The sequence below is a fragment of the Habropoda laboriosa genome, unplaced genomic scaffold, assembly GCF_001263275.1.
Source record: "Habropoda laboriosa isolate 0110345459 unplaced genomic scaffold, ASM126327v1 scaffold33, whole genome shotgun sequence".
In the NCBI taxonomy this organism is placed as follows: Eukaryota; Metazoa; Arthropoda; class Insecta; order Hymenoptera; family Apidae; genus Habropoda; species Habropoda laboriosa.
This window is the reverse complement of record NW_017100187.1, coordinates 693,989-709,409: the sequence shown is the minus strand read 5'-3', so window position 1 is coordinate 709,409 and position 15,421 is coordinate 693,989. Positions and strand designations below refer to the sequence as shown.

The 15,421-nt window shown below is 45.2% G+C and overlaps 1 protein-coding gene across 1 annotated transcript in view; it reads right to left on the bottom strand.

Moving 5' to 3' along the window:
• LOC108579544 overlaps positions 1 to 10,150 on the bottom strand; it is a 48,533-nt gene extending 38,383 nt beyond the window's left edge. The window contains exons 1-3 of the mRNA XM_017943106.1: positions 10,120 to 10,150; positions 9,154 to 9,596; positions 8,308 to 8,596 (exon numbers count right to left, since the gene is read on the bottom strand). Coding sequence (XP_017798595.1) covers positions 8,308 to 8,596; positions 9,154 to 9,596; positions 10,120 to 10,150 — 763 coding nt within the window. The remainder of the gene's footprint in view (positions 1 to 8,307; positions 8,597 to 9,153; positions 9,597 to 10,119) is intronic.
• Positions 10,151 to 15,421: the final 5,271 nt, after the last annotated feature.

The window sequence follows — 15,421 nt, the reverse complement described above, 5'->3', positions numbered from 1 at the left end:
CCGTGAAATATGAACCGCGGCTTTCGGTGTCTCGAGGCACACTCGCGGTGCGGATTGTGGTTAAAATTTTTAACCCTTGCGTATGCTGATAAGAGAATTTGAAACTTGAAGCAAACTGGCGATCTGGCCGGATATCTAAATATTCTACCGCGGAGATTCAATACTCTAAGTGAGAAAAGGGTTAAAAAACACTGGGCGTTAATTTTTACCGAATTTGTTAATAATGATAACGAGTAATTCTGAGGCATTTAATCGACTGTAATTTGGAAGACAAGTGCAAGAAGGGTGCAAAGCTGATTTCGAGGAAACAGTGAAACTTTGATACCGGAAGAAATCCACATTATCACGAATGTCATAATTCTTGCACCTATCTCCGTTATTCCATTAATTTCCATACGACACTCGAATAAACGCGCTACAGCCACAAATTTCCTCGAGAATAAGCGACAAAAGAACGAAGAGAGAGAGAGAGAGAGAGTACAGAGAAGAAGCGAAACGTGTTAATTCCTCGACACGCAGAAATCGTTTAATTGCTTTATTTCCCGAGGACGTCGGTTCCCTTTATTTCCCAGCGAGTGCAAGGCGTGAATTTCACGTGCCTCTTTGCACCTTATCGATCGGGACACACGCTTGTGCCATTCTACTTCCACGAATACCGGTTTCTTTACGCGAATTAAGAAAAGCATAACACACGGTTAAACGATCGAAAGAGGAAGGTTCAAGGAAGAATGGAATCCTCCCTTTGTCGAATTCCTCCGCGGAAATCCACGTTCGTTCTCTCTCTCCCGAGTCTCCCGGCTGATCCGTAACGACGTGTCGACGCAGCGGTTTTTTTGCCGTCTCGTTTCGTCGAATCGGTGATAACATAATCATCGACAGCGTGATCGGTGCACAAGGCGTCGAGCAAGCCGCGCGATAACCATCGCGAGCTGTCTAACAAGCGGTGGAACGCGTTTCACGCGAAAACTTGGTAACTCTTTATCGCGAGTCGATCTATCTCAGATCTGGAGAGACCTGTCCGCCGCGCTTCACTGATCCACCAGGGATTTCAACGGCGGAAAATCGATCATGCAGCGGAAAATGGAAGAGAGAGATAACACGCGGATAAGGTAACGATAGATGGTAAAAAGTTTCGGATAGAAAAGAAGAAAAGAAAGAGGAGAAACGATCACCAGGCGCACGAAAATGTTTCTCCTGGAGAAATAGAAATATTTACATCGCGTTTCGAGTGACATCCGCGAGAAGGAAGAGATCGACACGGGACCGGAATTAAACAAATAATCGGTCCATAGGCTGAACGAGGGAATCCGTTATGGCAGCAAAGTGAGCCCGGTAAAAGGATCCCATTGAATTCTAAATTTAAACGAATGTCCAAGTGTCAGCCGGGATGACGGGCAAAATAAACAAGATGCCGCGTGGAGTAGGCGAAAAAAGGTGGGGAAAAACGGGGGAGAGCGAACACGAGGCGAGAGAAGAGAGTGAAAAACTTGGAGGAGGGTCCTCGTTTCACGTCTTTCACCGATGCGATGCTCGTTGACCTCGATGATGATCGCGTTAATTTTCGCGGCGAGGAAAGAAAAACGGGGAGAAAGAAGTGGGACTTGTTAATTCGACGAAGGGGGGAAAAGAAGAACGTTTAATTGGAATTGAAACGAACCTCGCGATCTTCCATAAAAATGGAAGATTCTCACGTGACAGAGCCAGAAGAAGAAGAATAAGAAGAGAAGACGATTCGACTGGTAGGACTGTACACCAACGTCAATAATAAGCCCCAGACCTCTGACTCACAGTTTAATTGGCGAACAAAAAAGGAGCCGAGGAGATCCAATTGACCCGGAAGCGGACATCACCGACACACACTCTCGATCAATAAGAAACGACAATTTACTCCCTCGTCCATTCGAAATATTCGGAATTTTTCCAAAGAGAAATCGTCCGCGACGGTAATATCGCCTCTGACGAAGTGAAAAGCAACAGATACGAGCGCGTATGTATATACGAGGAGAGAAGACCTCACGTGTTCAGCAGAAGCAGGCCTAGTTCGGTACGTGGCTCGTAAAGGCTTTCATAAAAGCTTCCATAAAACGCGTTCCGCGATTCCGTGTCGACGTCTCGTGAATTCCTCCCTTTCTTTCCAGCGAAATGTACACCGACGGAGAATAGACTTGTCGTCGGATCGATATCTATTTAATCAACCAAATAACGATTAAACCTTTCGTATCTACGAACCCTATTTAACCATTTCGCCACGGTAGATTTTAACGCGTAACATGGGTGACTGACGATTTTTTAACCACGGCTGCGAGTATCCTTTTGAAATTCGGTTTATTATATTAAGAATAGTGCGAGCAAATTTTCAAAACGCCTACAGGCGCCGGTAGTAACGAAACTACGCTACACAAATGACTCGATTTTTCAGCACAGTTTGCCACGAGAAAATTGAAATTATAGGGATACTTCGAAGCTTCTCCAACGAAATATCGAGTAATCGTGAGACACCCCTTGGATGGATGTGAAAGGGTTAAACTGCAAGCAGAAGTGCGACTATCGTGGCAATTAGTCGACGTTTGGCAATGCAGAGATGAATCGAGGCAAGCCTGGCGGGGATAATAATGGGCCACGTGGGGCTGTCTCGCGATTATTCCGGAATCCTCCTTTGTGAGACGCAGATAAGGGTTAACGTATTTCGGCCTCTCGAGTAGAGAGTGAGAGAGAGTCCCTCTTCTTCTCTCTCCTACTGTTCGTTTTTTCTTCTTTCACAATAACGCAGAATTCGTTGAAGGTTATGAGAGAGGAGAGAGAGGAGGAGGATTCAACAGGTCGCCGATCCCAGAAGGTTCCCGACACCTCCTGTCATCCGGACCGGGGCTCTTTTGTCTCCCGACGAAGAAGGAGCTCCGATTTCGATCTCGTGGCAGACCTACGTCGCGCTACTCTCTCTCTCTACCTACGTGCTCGAGTGGCCTGTACACGTGGAGACATAAAAGCTCGCGGAACGATCCCTACCCGCTCCGCTCCCCTGTACGCTTCATCCCGGCCCACCAATCTCGAATTAAATCGGAAATCATTTCGGTGAGGTCGTTGGAAAACGAGCCAGATGATTTTCTTCTTCCAACTTCGGATTCAGCGGATCTTCCGTTTCGTTCTCGAACGCTCGATTTTCTGGAAACTGTCTTTACCAATTTCTGTGGAAATTATCTTTCGAGTAATCTTAGAAATTTGGTCGACGATGCGTTAAACTGACACGATCGACTATTTTCATCGATACAGTTTGGCAAGAATTTTTTTTATTTACTTTAGTAATATTAACGCGGCATATGAAAGGCACACAAACGCAGGTATGCGTAGTGTTACCTAAAGTTTGATAATAATGCAGATACCAATAGGAGAGACAGTCGAACTCGAATTTCGAAACACCTCTATCTCCGTCGATCTTCAATTTAAATAACATTCAAATTTCTACCTCGCTCTAATGCAATTTCGAGCATTCAAGTCACCTAAGCCGCAACTTCAGGAAAAATTGAATTTCCAGACCAACCTAAGCACCATTTCTCAACAGGTGTCCGAAAGGACTGCATCCAGCTATTCCCGTGGCGGGATATCATTTTCAAGAAGAGACCGTCCGAAGAAAGAATCGCGTTATCAGTTAATGAATCTCCTCCCCGTCGAAAAGAACCCTCAGAACCGTCTGCTCGTCTGTAGAGAGACTCCTCTCTCTCTCTCCTCCCTTTCTCTTCCTGAGTCCCGACAATAGAAGCGTCCAACGAATTTCGAAAAGAGGCGAAATAAAAAATGATCCTCGAGTAGTGGAGGAGAAGAAGGAAGGCAGGCAGGCAAGAGCAAGGAACGAAACAGCGAGAGAAAGAAAGAAAGGAAGGAAGGAGAGAGACGTTTCTCTCTCTCTCTCTCTCTCTCTCGTTCCAACCGCTTGCTGCATGCCTCTGCTCGACGTCCGTCCGACTGTCCGTCTTCTCTTTTCATCCTTGCTGCCTTTTATCCGGCTCGAATGATTAATGGGTTCACGGAGGCATCGCTGTCCTCCGCCCCACTGCGCGCCTCCGCCAGCCACCAGCAACACACGCGGCTTTTCTGCTTTTCTTCGCGCCGGATTAACCCACCTCCACCTCTCTCTCTCTCTCCTTCCTTCTCCACTCGATTCAATCACTGCCCCGTTCCCTTCGCCCTTTCAACCCCCGCGGAACATCATTTTAAACTGGATTAATCGAGGATATTTCTCCCTTTGTCTAAGGAGACGTTCGCGTTTAACGTTTAGTCGAAACGAGATTGAAGCGCAGTCGAGCTTCACTTGGACATTTTTAACACCTTGTAGCAACGCGTCAGACTCGCGAGGATGTGAGAAAAGTTCGGTGTATTCCTTGGTTTCGTTTTAACCCCTTGCAATCGAGCGGCGACTGAGATCAACCTTCCTAGACTCGCGTGACGAAATTGGGATTCGCTTGTTTTCGGAATGAATTACATGAAACTACGGTAGAAATACCATATTCCGATCGTTCAAAAATCGGCGAGAGACCGACGCGAGTCGGTGTGCACTGAAAAATTGCGCGAGTTCAGGGTGGTTAAATAATTAAGGAAGACAGACAGCAGGTCTATGGTCCTCCGTAAATTTCTTCAGCATAGTAAAATAGAGGATACACTGAATATTTAAACAAAATAGAAATTTCAAAGGAGATCCGACTTGCAACCTCTCCCGCAGCAAAATCGAACGGTTGACGCCTAGATGCACAGCCGAAGAAGGAATCGTCGATGTCGTTTTTCAAGGATTTTCGAAGCTTCGCCTTTGAAAGACAGCGGTTTTCTGGATTAACGCGAGGAGGTGCACGCGGTTAATGTATTCGTGGCGGAAGAAACGGACACAGGCGGTATATTGGAAGAGACGCGAAGGTTCGCAGAAAAGACGGACGTTTGAAGAGAGTGTTCCTTTTGCCCGTGCTCCTTCGTCACTCGATTCACGCGCGCCAAGCGACACACGCCGCTTTTACATGATAAATTACGAGCGATTTTTCCCCCTATCAGTCCGCCAGAGGTAGCCTTTTGTTCGCCACGGGTTGCGTTTGTGTAGGTGGCCGTACTGCTAGAGGAGCTCCACTTATTTTCACCTGGCCGAGGTTAAAAGAATCCCGCGATTCCAGGTCATCGTTCTCGGAAATTATTCCAATAGAAGAGACAAGTGACAACCGTGTAGAGAGTAAAGTTTCTACGAATTAATCCTCCATCTCTGAAGCTTGCTGTAACACTTGTTCACCAACGAGGATAAAGCCGGTTACACGTGTCAGCAAGATTCCCAATTCTTGACGAAGATCGAGAACGAAGAAGGAGAAGAAAGAACGAGGATGACGTTTCACGAGGCATGTCGCATTCGATTTCACGCGGTCAGTTTTCTGGTAATTGGCAGGATGCCGTGAATTTAATCGAATACGACGAAGATCGTCTACTACACGTCCACGAAAGACTCAATCGAGCAACAATGCACAGTCCCGTCGGGGTCCTTTTACATCGACGTAAGGTTAACTTACATAATGTATGAATATCGAGCGGGTGGGGGACCTTTGAACGATGAGTCAGTCTTGGAGAATTCAACAATGTACCGAGAGAATAGAATCCGGTAATCCACACCTTTTTCCATTAATTTTCACCTCCAACTCTTCTATCTCGTTCGAACAGAAGAGATCGCCTATTTCTTCTAAGTTTGTTTTTTTTTCATTAGAAACGTCTCTCGAGACTGACTCATCACTTCGAACGCTTATTATTCGCTTTGTTCTGTAAACTCTTCGAACAGAGAAATAGGAAGAGAGAGAGAGAGAGAGAAGTAACGTTCAGGTATATACGTAACGTGTGTGCAAGACCCGACGAAGAAAAGTCGATTCACGATGTTTAGGCTATGAATCAATCAGAGTGTGGCAGAAGGTAATTCAAAAAGTCGACGTTTGCCCTGAGTGTATCTTGGAGGTAAATGCGAATGGAAGAAGAATAGCGAAATTGACTCGTTAGAGGCAGTGGCGTGTGCGAGTCTTGAAAGAGAGAGAGAGAGAGAGAGAGATGGGAGACGAGAGGCGTACAATACACACCGTGGGGAATTCGTGAGACTTGTCAACCCACGCGAGACGCGCGGCAACGGGAAACGATGACGCTGGCTGATCTCAAAGGGGCATCCATCGATCGCGAGGCAGTCAACGGTTCGCGCGCGCGGGAACCGACCGACTTTATGAGTTATAAGTCGGCCATCTTGCCAGAGAGCCATCGCATATTCACGTGCGCGCATATGCGATGCACTGGCAATATGTAAGTGCCACATTCTGTTCTGGTGCATACGTACAGTCTAATCTAAAAACTAACCTTACTCCACACGCTCGAGCATTCGTCCACGTCTCTACTAGGGCTGCTACGAAAATTCCAATATCACCAAGTGTTCGGTGCAATTCCAACACTTCCAATATTCCAATTATCCGAGTTATTCGAATAACCCGAATAAAAACATCGTATTCGGAAGTATCCGAGTTATTCGAATCGTCCGAATAAAGAATCTAAATTCGTATTCAAAATTATTCGAATTATTGGAATGGAAAGTTCCTATTTGAAATTACTCAAATTATCCGAATCGTCTGAATAAGGAATTCGTATTCAAAATTGTCGGAATTATTCCAGTTATCCGAGTAAAGAATTCCTATTCGAAATTACTCCAATTATCCGAATCGTCTGAATAAAGAATTCGTAATAAAAATTATCCGAATAAAGAATCCCTATTCGAAATTATTCGAATCAACCGAGTAAAGAATTCGTATTGGAAATTATCCGAAGTATCCGAGTAAAGAGTTCCTATTCGAAATTACTCCAATTATCCGAATCGTCTGAATAAAGAATTCGTAATAAAAATTATCCGAATAAAGAATCCCTATTCGAAATTATTCGAATCAACCGAGTAAAGAATTCGTATTGGAAATTATCCGAAGTATTCGAATAAAGAGTTCCTATTCGAAATTACTCGAATTATCCGAGTCATCCAAATAAAGAATTCCTGCTCGAAATTATCCGAATTATTCGAATCATCCAAACGAAGAATTCCTATTCGAATTGTCCGAGTAAAGAATTCCAATCCGAATAAAAAATCGACATTCGAAATGATCGGAACGATTCGAACAGTTCGCTTATTCGAGGTTTCGCAGCGTCAGCCCACACTTGGTGCACTTGGAATTCGGAATTTAATACCGGCACAAAAAAACTATGAATAGAAAATAAAAAAGATAATTGAAATCTGCCGTGGAATAAAATGAATTCTGATCAACTGATCGCGATAAGAGAGCCATTTGTCCCCTTATTGGATTGGATCTTTTTCTAGAGCTTCTTAATAACAGAAGCAGCTGATTCCCTCTCGTTCCCTTTCCTCCCCACAGGGGAACAGATTGATCAATCAGAGACCGCTTTCACGGTAACTATGTTTTGTTCCGATAGAAACTATGAAAACGTGGCGCATGATCGATAAACCGGTTCCACCCTATTACGATAAGAGAAACAATGAATCCACAATCGGGTTAATAATCGTTTCTTTCTTTCTTCTTCCTTCTTCCTCCCCTCCCCCCTTTTTTTCCTTTCTCAAGTCGCTGATAAAAGGAACGTTGAAACGCCGAGGTCAGAGAGGAGAGATTGATTCTACGCCAAGTAGAATCACGAATCGTCGACCGCTTGCAATTGTCAATTTGTCTCTAGTCCAGCCCCGAATTCGATGCCAACCAATCGTCCGGCGTGCCACCAGTTGGCTCGGTTAACGATTTCGTCGAATACCGTGAACGCCTCTAATTTCTCTTCACCGAACACGATGGTCGCGTCGCGCCGCGAGTCCTGCCGCGAATAATAACGATTCGTAGAAACTGACACGATCGTTCGTACGCTCCTCGATTGGTATTTATTTCGTCGGATCCTTGAAAATCGATTACTTTCTCTGTTTCTCTTTCTACGCGCCGCCCACGCGTTTAACACCTCTCCTCGTCCGACTATTCAATTTCGAACTGTTTCGAATTATCGACACGTTCGCTGCTCCGAGTGGAGTGGAAAAATTTACGATTACTTCTTTGCTAAGGAAGTGAAGTATTTCATATTTTTCTAAAGTTCGAAGAAAAAAGGATATGCTTCAGAATGCATTCTTTGGATTCAAGTGACACAGTTAATTCAATTATTTTCACAAGGCTCGGACAGCGAACGTATCAACGGCTATTAGCTTTCTACGTAGCTGATCTAAATGACCGATAGATTCGTCAGGGGAGCTGATAAAAAGAACGACGATCGAAGACTCACCATGAGACTGTTGACCAGTCGCAGGGTTCAGGAAGGTCGGCGGTAGCTGTCTGCTCACTGACTTCGCCAATTCTCCACCCGCCAGCCCGTAGATCGCCAACAGCTCTTGCATCGTCGATTCCGCGTATTCCCTCATCCCTTCGAAGGGTTTCCTCTCTTCGCACTCGGTCTCACCGTCAGCGTCCTGTCCCCGCTCGTCTTCGAACGCTGTATCGTCCAAACGACCTGACTCCGTGTCCAGGACACCGCTGTCGCTCTTCTCGGAGGACTCGGAGTTTGGACTCCTGGCCTGGACAATTCATGCAATTGTTACTAACAACGTTAACCCTTTGCTGCGATCGGAAACAGCGTGTATCATAATATAGATCACCGATGGTACATGAAAGTTTTCGGAAACTTAAGAAACTACTTTTCGACTCAATGCAGAATTTCAGTATGCGAAGGAAAATAATTCGGTCGTCGTCGATATTTTTCTACGATTAACTTTCGGAAACGGAAATTTCTGGCACAATGCAGAATTGTGCAAAGGAAAATTAGAGCGTGAAAGATAATCCAGATATTTCTCTGTAATTAATTTCCGGAGATGCGAATTCCTTTCTCAAATTTTCGACTCAATGCAGAATGCGTGCTCGAAAGGAAGATTCGAGTGTCGATCAACAGAGTGATATTTTCCTCTGATTAAATATTCTAAGGTAACTTTTCCATTTCGTCCCAAAGCTCCGGTAAAACTCGCAATTCCAACCCTAAAAGTACCTAAATACTCTTTCGCCAACGTGCAAGAGACTCATCACCGAAGGGAAAAAGCAAATTGCAAGTGTTAAACGACATTCCTCTTTGAATACTTACTTCGCCACCAGGTGAATAAAGTTTCTGAGATCTGAGCTGCTCCAGGATGAACTTATGCCTGAGAGAATCGCCGCTGTCGTCGTCAGCCTCGGACGACGGTGGCCTGGTGGTCACGGACAGGTCCATAGGGCTGACCTCGTTGTTGTTCAGCCTCTGCTTGGACCTGTCCTCAGCTGGAAGCAGCATCGTCTTCCTCTCGTACTCTAGTATCTCGCTAGAGCTCTCCTCCATTGCCTCCAGATCTTCGTCCTCTTTCTCAGACTCATCAGACACCTCTACCATACGGCTGCTTATCGGTTTGAAGTTTTTCCGCTTGTTTCGTGGCTTCTGGATACTCGTGATCTGCAGCTGAGCCTGGCCATCGTACTGGGAGTGGCTGTCCTGATCAGCGGTGCCCCGCCGGGTCGTCGCGTAGTTGTACACCGAGTCGGAAAGCATCTCCGCTGATGGGAAAGGAACATCAGAGTGACCTTTTTGCGCTCTTTTCGATCTCTTCCCTCCCGATATTGTTTCGAAATAGCCTCTTTTTTTTCTTTCGTTTTCCTTTAGCTGTTCCTCCTCAACTGTTCCACAGTGTAATTTCGTTCATACTTTCTATATGCATCGTTCCGAAGAGAATGCGATTTGTACAGAGGAAGAGAGAGAGAGAGAGAGAGAGAGAGAGAGACAGACAGACAGAGAGAGAACGAGATCTTAAACTGGCTGTTTTGCAGTAGGACGCGAAGGACAGCACAACACGTTCGTTGCGAATGAATTTTTAACATTAATTAGAATTCAGCCGGGCCGCAGAAACGTTAATTGAACGTTCTTGGAATTGCTGCCGGAGGAGCCGACCCGCGCGCACGGCTATTACGATTCGATTAAACGGGAGAGGATGGCGCATGACGCAAGCCGTCTACGTCTCCTCGCTAGAACGTCGTAGCGAGGGGTTGCTCAGGCGGTACATTAGAAAAGGAAGTGTCTTACTGGGGCCATACGGGCTGGTTACGGCGGACATCTCGATTCTCCTCAACCTGGCCGGCTCCTCAATGCATTCTGAAACAGAGGAAAAATAGACAAATTATTACAAGCTGGATAAAATTCCATCGAAGCACAAAGAGGGTAGAATTTATCTACGTATAACAATTCCCTGTTGTATTCGTGAAATCGCGCGTTTCGTGACAGAATATATAACGAAATGCACGGGAAAATGACTCGAACATTCTTGCTGCAATGTGAAGTAATTTATCACGTGGAAGAAATCTCGACGTTCAACCCTTTGACTAGTGCAGGTGAATGTACGCGTCTGAGAAGCTTCCTCGTGTCTGAAATACGTATAGAAAATTCTTTTCTTTGTTGTTACTGTTGTAAATTAGATGAAGTCAGATTGGTCACGAAGAGGGTGGAATTTTGAGGTGTCGTGCAGTTTCTGAAGGAAACGTGAAAGGGTTAAAAATTGAAACAGCGAGAGAATTTGAATAGCAAGAAGAAAAGAGAGTTCCGCGAACAGCTGACAGCGGCGTCAGAAGGTGGAAAGAATGGGCCGCGGACACGTCTTTGCCGGTTATCTATTTCTGTGTCTGTATGAAAGTGGGTTAGAGCAAGTTCAGCGAAACCCCCGTGGTCGTTGGGGCCCGTTACGCTGCCGAACCAAGAACCGTCCACGTTCGCACCGCTGGAACGAGACGCGAGAACAAGGCGAAAACAAAGGCACGTCGCCGTAACAAAAGCTACGCTGATATACGAGCGCTGCTCGGTCAGCCGAGTAGACGGGCCCGCGATAACGCGGAACGAGGGACAATTCGTTTCTACGTTCGCGAGCCACGCTACTCTATCTCCCCCTCTCTCTCTCTTTCCATCTCTCTTCCAGCTTGCCTCATGTGGCTTAGAAATTTGGCAACTGTTGAAATCATCAATTCCTCCCTTCGGGAATAAGTGGATTTGGATTTTTTGTTGTGTTCGGTGGGGATTGGAATGTGGGATGATACGAATCTACGTTCGACTTTTGACTCATACTTAGAACCTGGAAATTTGGCAATTTTTGAAATTTGCAATTCCTTCACTTAGAAACTGTAGAGGACTTGGATTTTTCTTTTCTTCGTTGGTCACTGGAGTGAGGGAGAATTCGATTCTACGTTCGACTTTGGAATTGTCATATGTAACCTAGAAATTTGGCAATTTTTAAAATTTGCAATTCCTTCACTTAGAAACTGTAGAGGACTTGGATTTTTATTTTCTTCGGTGGCGATTGGATGAGGAAGAATTCAATTCTACGTTTGACTTTTGAATCACCCTATACCTGTACCCTAGAAATTTGGCAATTTTTAAAATTCGCAATTCCTTCACTTGGAAATTAGAGAGGACATGGATTTTTCTTTTCTTCGTTGGTCACTGGAATGAGGGAGAATTCGATTCTACGTTTGACTTTTGAATCACCCTATACCTATACCCTAGAAATTTGGCAATTTTTGAAATTTGCAATTCCTTCACTTGGAAACTATAGAGGACTTGGATTTTTCTTTTCTTCGGTGGCGATTGGATGAGGGAGAATTCAATTCTACATTTGACTTTTGAATCACCCTATACCTATACCCTAGAAATTTGGCAATTTTTAAAATTTGCAATTCCTTCACTTAGAAACTGTAGAGGACTTGGGTTTTTATTTTCTTCGTTGGTTACTGGAGTGAGGGAGAATTCGATTCTACGTTCGACTTTGGAATTGTCATACGTAATCTAGAAATTTGGCAATTTTTAAAATTTGCAATTCCTTCACTTGGAAATTAGAGAGGACTTGGATTTTTCTTTTCTTCGTTGGTCACTGGAATGAGGGAGAATTCGATTCTACGTTCGACTTTGGAATTGTCATACGTAATCTAGAAATTTGGCAATTTTCGAAATTTGCAATTCCTTCACTTAGAAATTGTAGAGGACCTGGATTTTTTATTCTCTTCGCTGATGATTGGAATGAAAGGAAATTCGATTCTATTTACGTTTGACTCTTGAATTACCCTATTTGGGTACCATAGAAATTTGGCACTTTTTGGAATCTCCAATTCCTCCCTTCAGAAATTATAGAGAACTCAGGTCTTTTATTCGAAGCGAGAGAAATTCAATTCTGCGATTGACTCTTGAATCACCCTGTCCACCGTCGAAATTTGGCAATTTTAAAAATTCCATTAGAAATTACAGAGGCCTTCCAGCGGAATTTTTCATCCATATTTCCTCTCCCCATCGCAAAATGTTGATTACCACAGTGATCACGCTGACCAAGTCAGATCCCTCAATCGATTCGAATGACTCCCCCCAGTGGCATCCATGGCGCGCGGCCTAATTCGGCCTGAAAATCGTTAGTTCCGTTTTTGCCGGGCTCATTATCGGTTATTTATTTCCGTACTAAAGCTTGATCCATCAAGGGACCCCGACGAATATGGCGCAGCGGTTCTTCAGCTGCTTCGCAAGAAATCATTTTCCCCGTGTAACATCTCTTCGAGAATTCCATTCTCTCCCTTCTAACGTCCCTAATAATTTTTTCGCCTCCCGACAAATGCGTTAAAAAGAGAAAAATTTCACATCTACAATACCTAAACACGTCCATGTACAAGATTCAAAAGTCCACGATCGTCTACAGTCATCTTTCGGACAACGCGTTGGAAGGATCACACAGATCAAAGACCAAGGTTTATCGATTAGGCCGTAGAGTTTGGCGTTACGGTGAAAGGGGGCTGTTACCCAGTTGACAGGCAAAAGGACCGAGAGAGAGACCCTAAGGTTCTGGGTGAATTTCCCTAGTGGGCACGGCGGAAGTTGAACGCTATTGGAGAGCGGCGTGCTAGGCGGGCCACGTGACCAGTTCGAATACGAGGATACAAACAGGCGTTCCACAACGGGGATGCACACGAGTGGACGATATGTCCGAGTAAGAGAGAGACCAGGCTCTTTTTTTGCCGACTATACACAGAAGGGATAATTAACATCTGTTACAGTACGTATAGCGAGCGGGCCGCCCCGTTTCACCCCCACCATCGTCCACGGGGCGGACCTTGAATACATTATCACCCTGTTTGCACATGTACGCACGTACACAACACCGTCGAATCCGAGTGCAGCTCGATCGACCCTGGACAATGGGACCGGAGTGTGTCTTTGTCAGGCTGCTGGAATCGTCGAGAAGCATTTTTCTTCACCCTTACGCTGCATATACTTCTTTCGCGAATTTTCCTTTAAGAATTCGCATTTTCGGGGTGCTCGCTATTGTTAACCCTTCCGATCGGTTCGTACCTGAGCCGGCCTGACGTACGAATCTACATATACACGTTCGGATTTTGCGTGGAACGTCTGCTCTTGGTATACTAACCTCTTCAGGAGCGATTTTTTTGAAGTTAAAAGAAGTGATCTAATTTCTTGCACGACGAATGTTGGAATTTTCAAGAATACTAAAGCACGCTGATTTGAAAATAAAAAAGGTGCACATATGCAAGAAGAGTTAACGTATTTAATTTCGAGGATGATTGAATTGATTGCGATTCAATTAGAGCCTTCCAGCGTTCCCTGGACGCACAACTCACCCTCTGGTATATACAGGGTGTTTCACAGTATACGGACCTACTGCAGCGATGCACAAAGGCAACGAAAACAACACTATCAACAATTTTCAACGGCAAATTAAACCTGTTGCGCACATTCACCAATTTTCCCAACAACCCTTTATACACCCAACGTGTCAAGAAACACTCTAACCTTCCGAAAACTCTCGTTTCCACGACAACACCTCCAAGATCACTAATATCGAAAGTGTCCAAACTCGGCTTAATTGATCGAAGACTTCGAAGCGTTCGCGGCGGACTCAAGAGGAATTTCTCACCCCTCCGGATCTATCATTGTCTCCCGTCCACCGCGGTGGCTCGTTCTTTTTATCCCGTCGCGGCGTTCCTCCTCGGTGGATTCGAGAAAAGAGAAATTCCCGGCTCGCTGGCCTAGATTCCCGGGGTGCCGGTCTCGAACCCGCCGAGAATAAAGACGGAACCGCGCGCGGAAAGTGCCCGCGGCGGGAAACCTTGAAATTCTTCGGGCTATTATTCGAGAAACCCGGTCGCAGAAAAAAAAGATCTTGTGGCGACGAAGCGATGCTCTTCTCTCTCTCTCCTCCTAATGATTCAATTTGAATGGAAGACACATACGTACACGTAGGATAGAGAGAGAGAGAGAGAGAGGTGGGGTTGATTAGTGGAAGAAAAAAGGTTAGCAAGCGACGATCAACGGCGTTACGCCTCGACGATGATGAATTCAGACAGGTTTACCGGGAAAGGAATAGAGCCGGTCGAGAGAGGCAACCTAGGCAGGATGGAAATTGAGACATTTTCCTAGGACTTGCTGCCTTTTCTTCTGCCTATCTCGTACGTTCCGTCTTGGAATCCTTAACGAGCCTTGTCACACTTCGGAGAGTAACTGTGAAACTCTCCGTCTTGTCGATCATCTTACCAAGTGTTACACAGAGATTGATATTTGTTAGGAAGATTAAGAGATTTGTTAAAATTTGTGGAAGATAGAAGCGATGAATTATTAGGCTGTGGGGTAATTGGAAGTTGCGATACGGTTTAAGTACCCGCGAGAGAGCTATCGTAGCCTACTCTTCATTAAATCATCTCGAAGATGTCGCCAGACCTCAGACACCTCCCTCAGACGGTCGACAAGAAAGCATAACAGAGCTCGGAACAGAGGCCAGTCTCGTAACGAAGAAAAATTGAGTGAAAACAGGGCACTGGGCGTTCCAGTCCCCAGGGAACGGACCAGAGGTCAATGTTCCCGTCACAAAAGGATCATTAAGAGCGAGAAACGATCCGTACACGAAAATTCTGGCAACGTATAACACAGATCGGTGGGAGAGAAAGGGAGAGAAAGATAGAGAGAGAGAAACCGTTCAGGCACTCGACATAGCTCGACGCTGATGCCGATACCAGAAGCGGGAAAACAAAAAAGTCAGGCGACGTAACGTGTTCGTTGGTTCGTTCGTCAAACACTTGAATGTAATGTTGCCAGGCCTGGGGGCTGGACAGGGCCTCGTGGCTCACTCGAGTGTCTGCTGGAATACCGGTAGATTATTCAAATTCGCCAGCGACTTAAAATACGCGTCCGCTTATCTTTCAAACATATTCACTCGAGTGGATTGTGGCGCGTTTGGGAAAATTTCTGCTCCACGTGAACGAGAAATAAAAATTCCTCGAGCTACTATACATCGTTCGTTCTTAGAGTCTACCATTTTTTCTCTTTTTCGTTTTTAATCCTGGGAGGA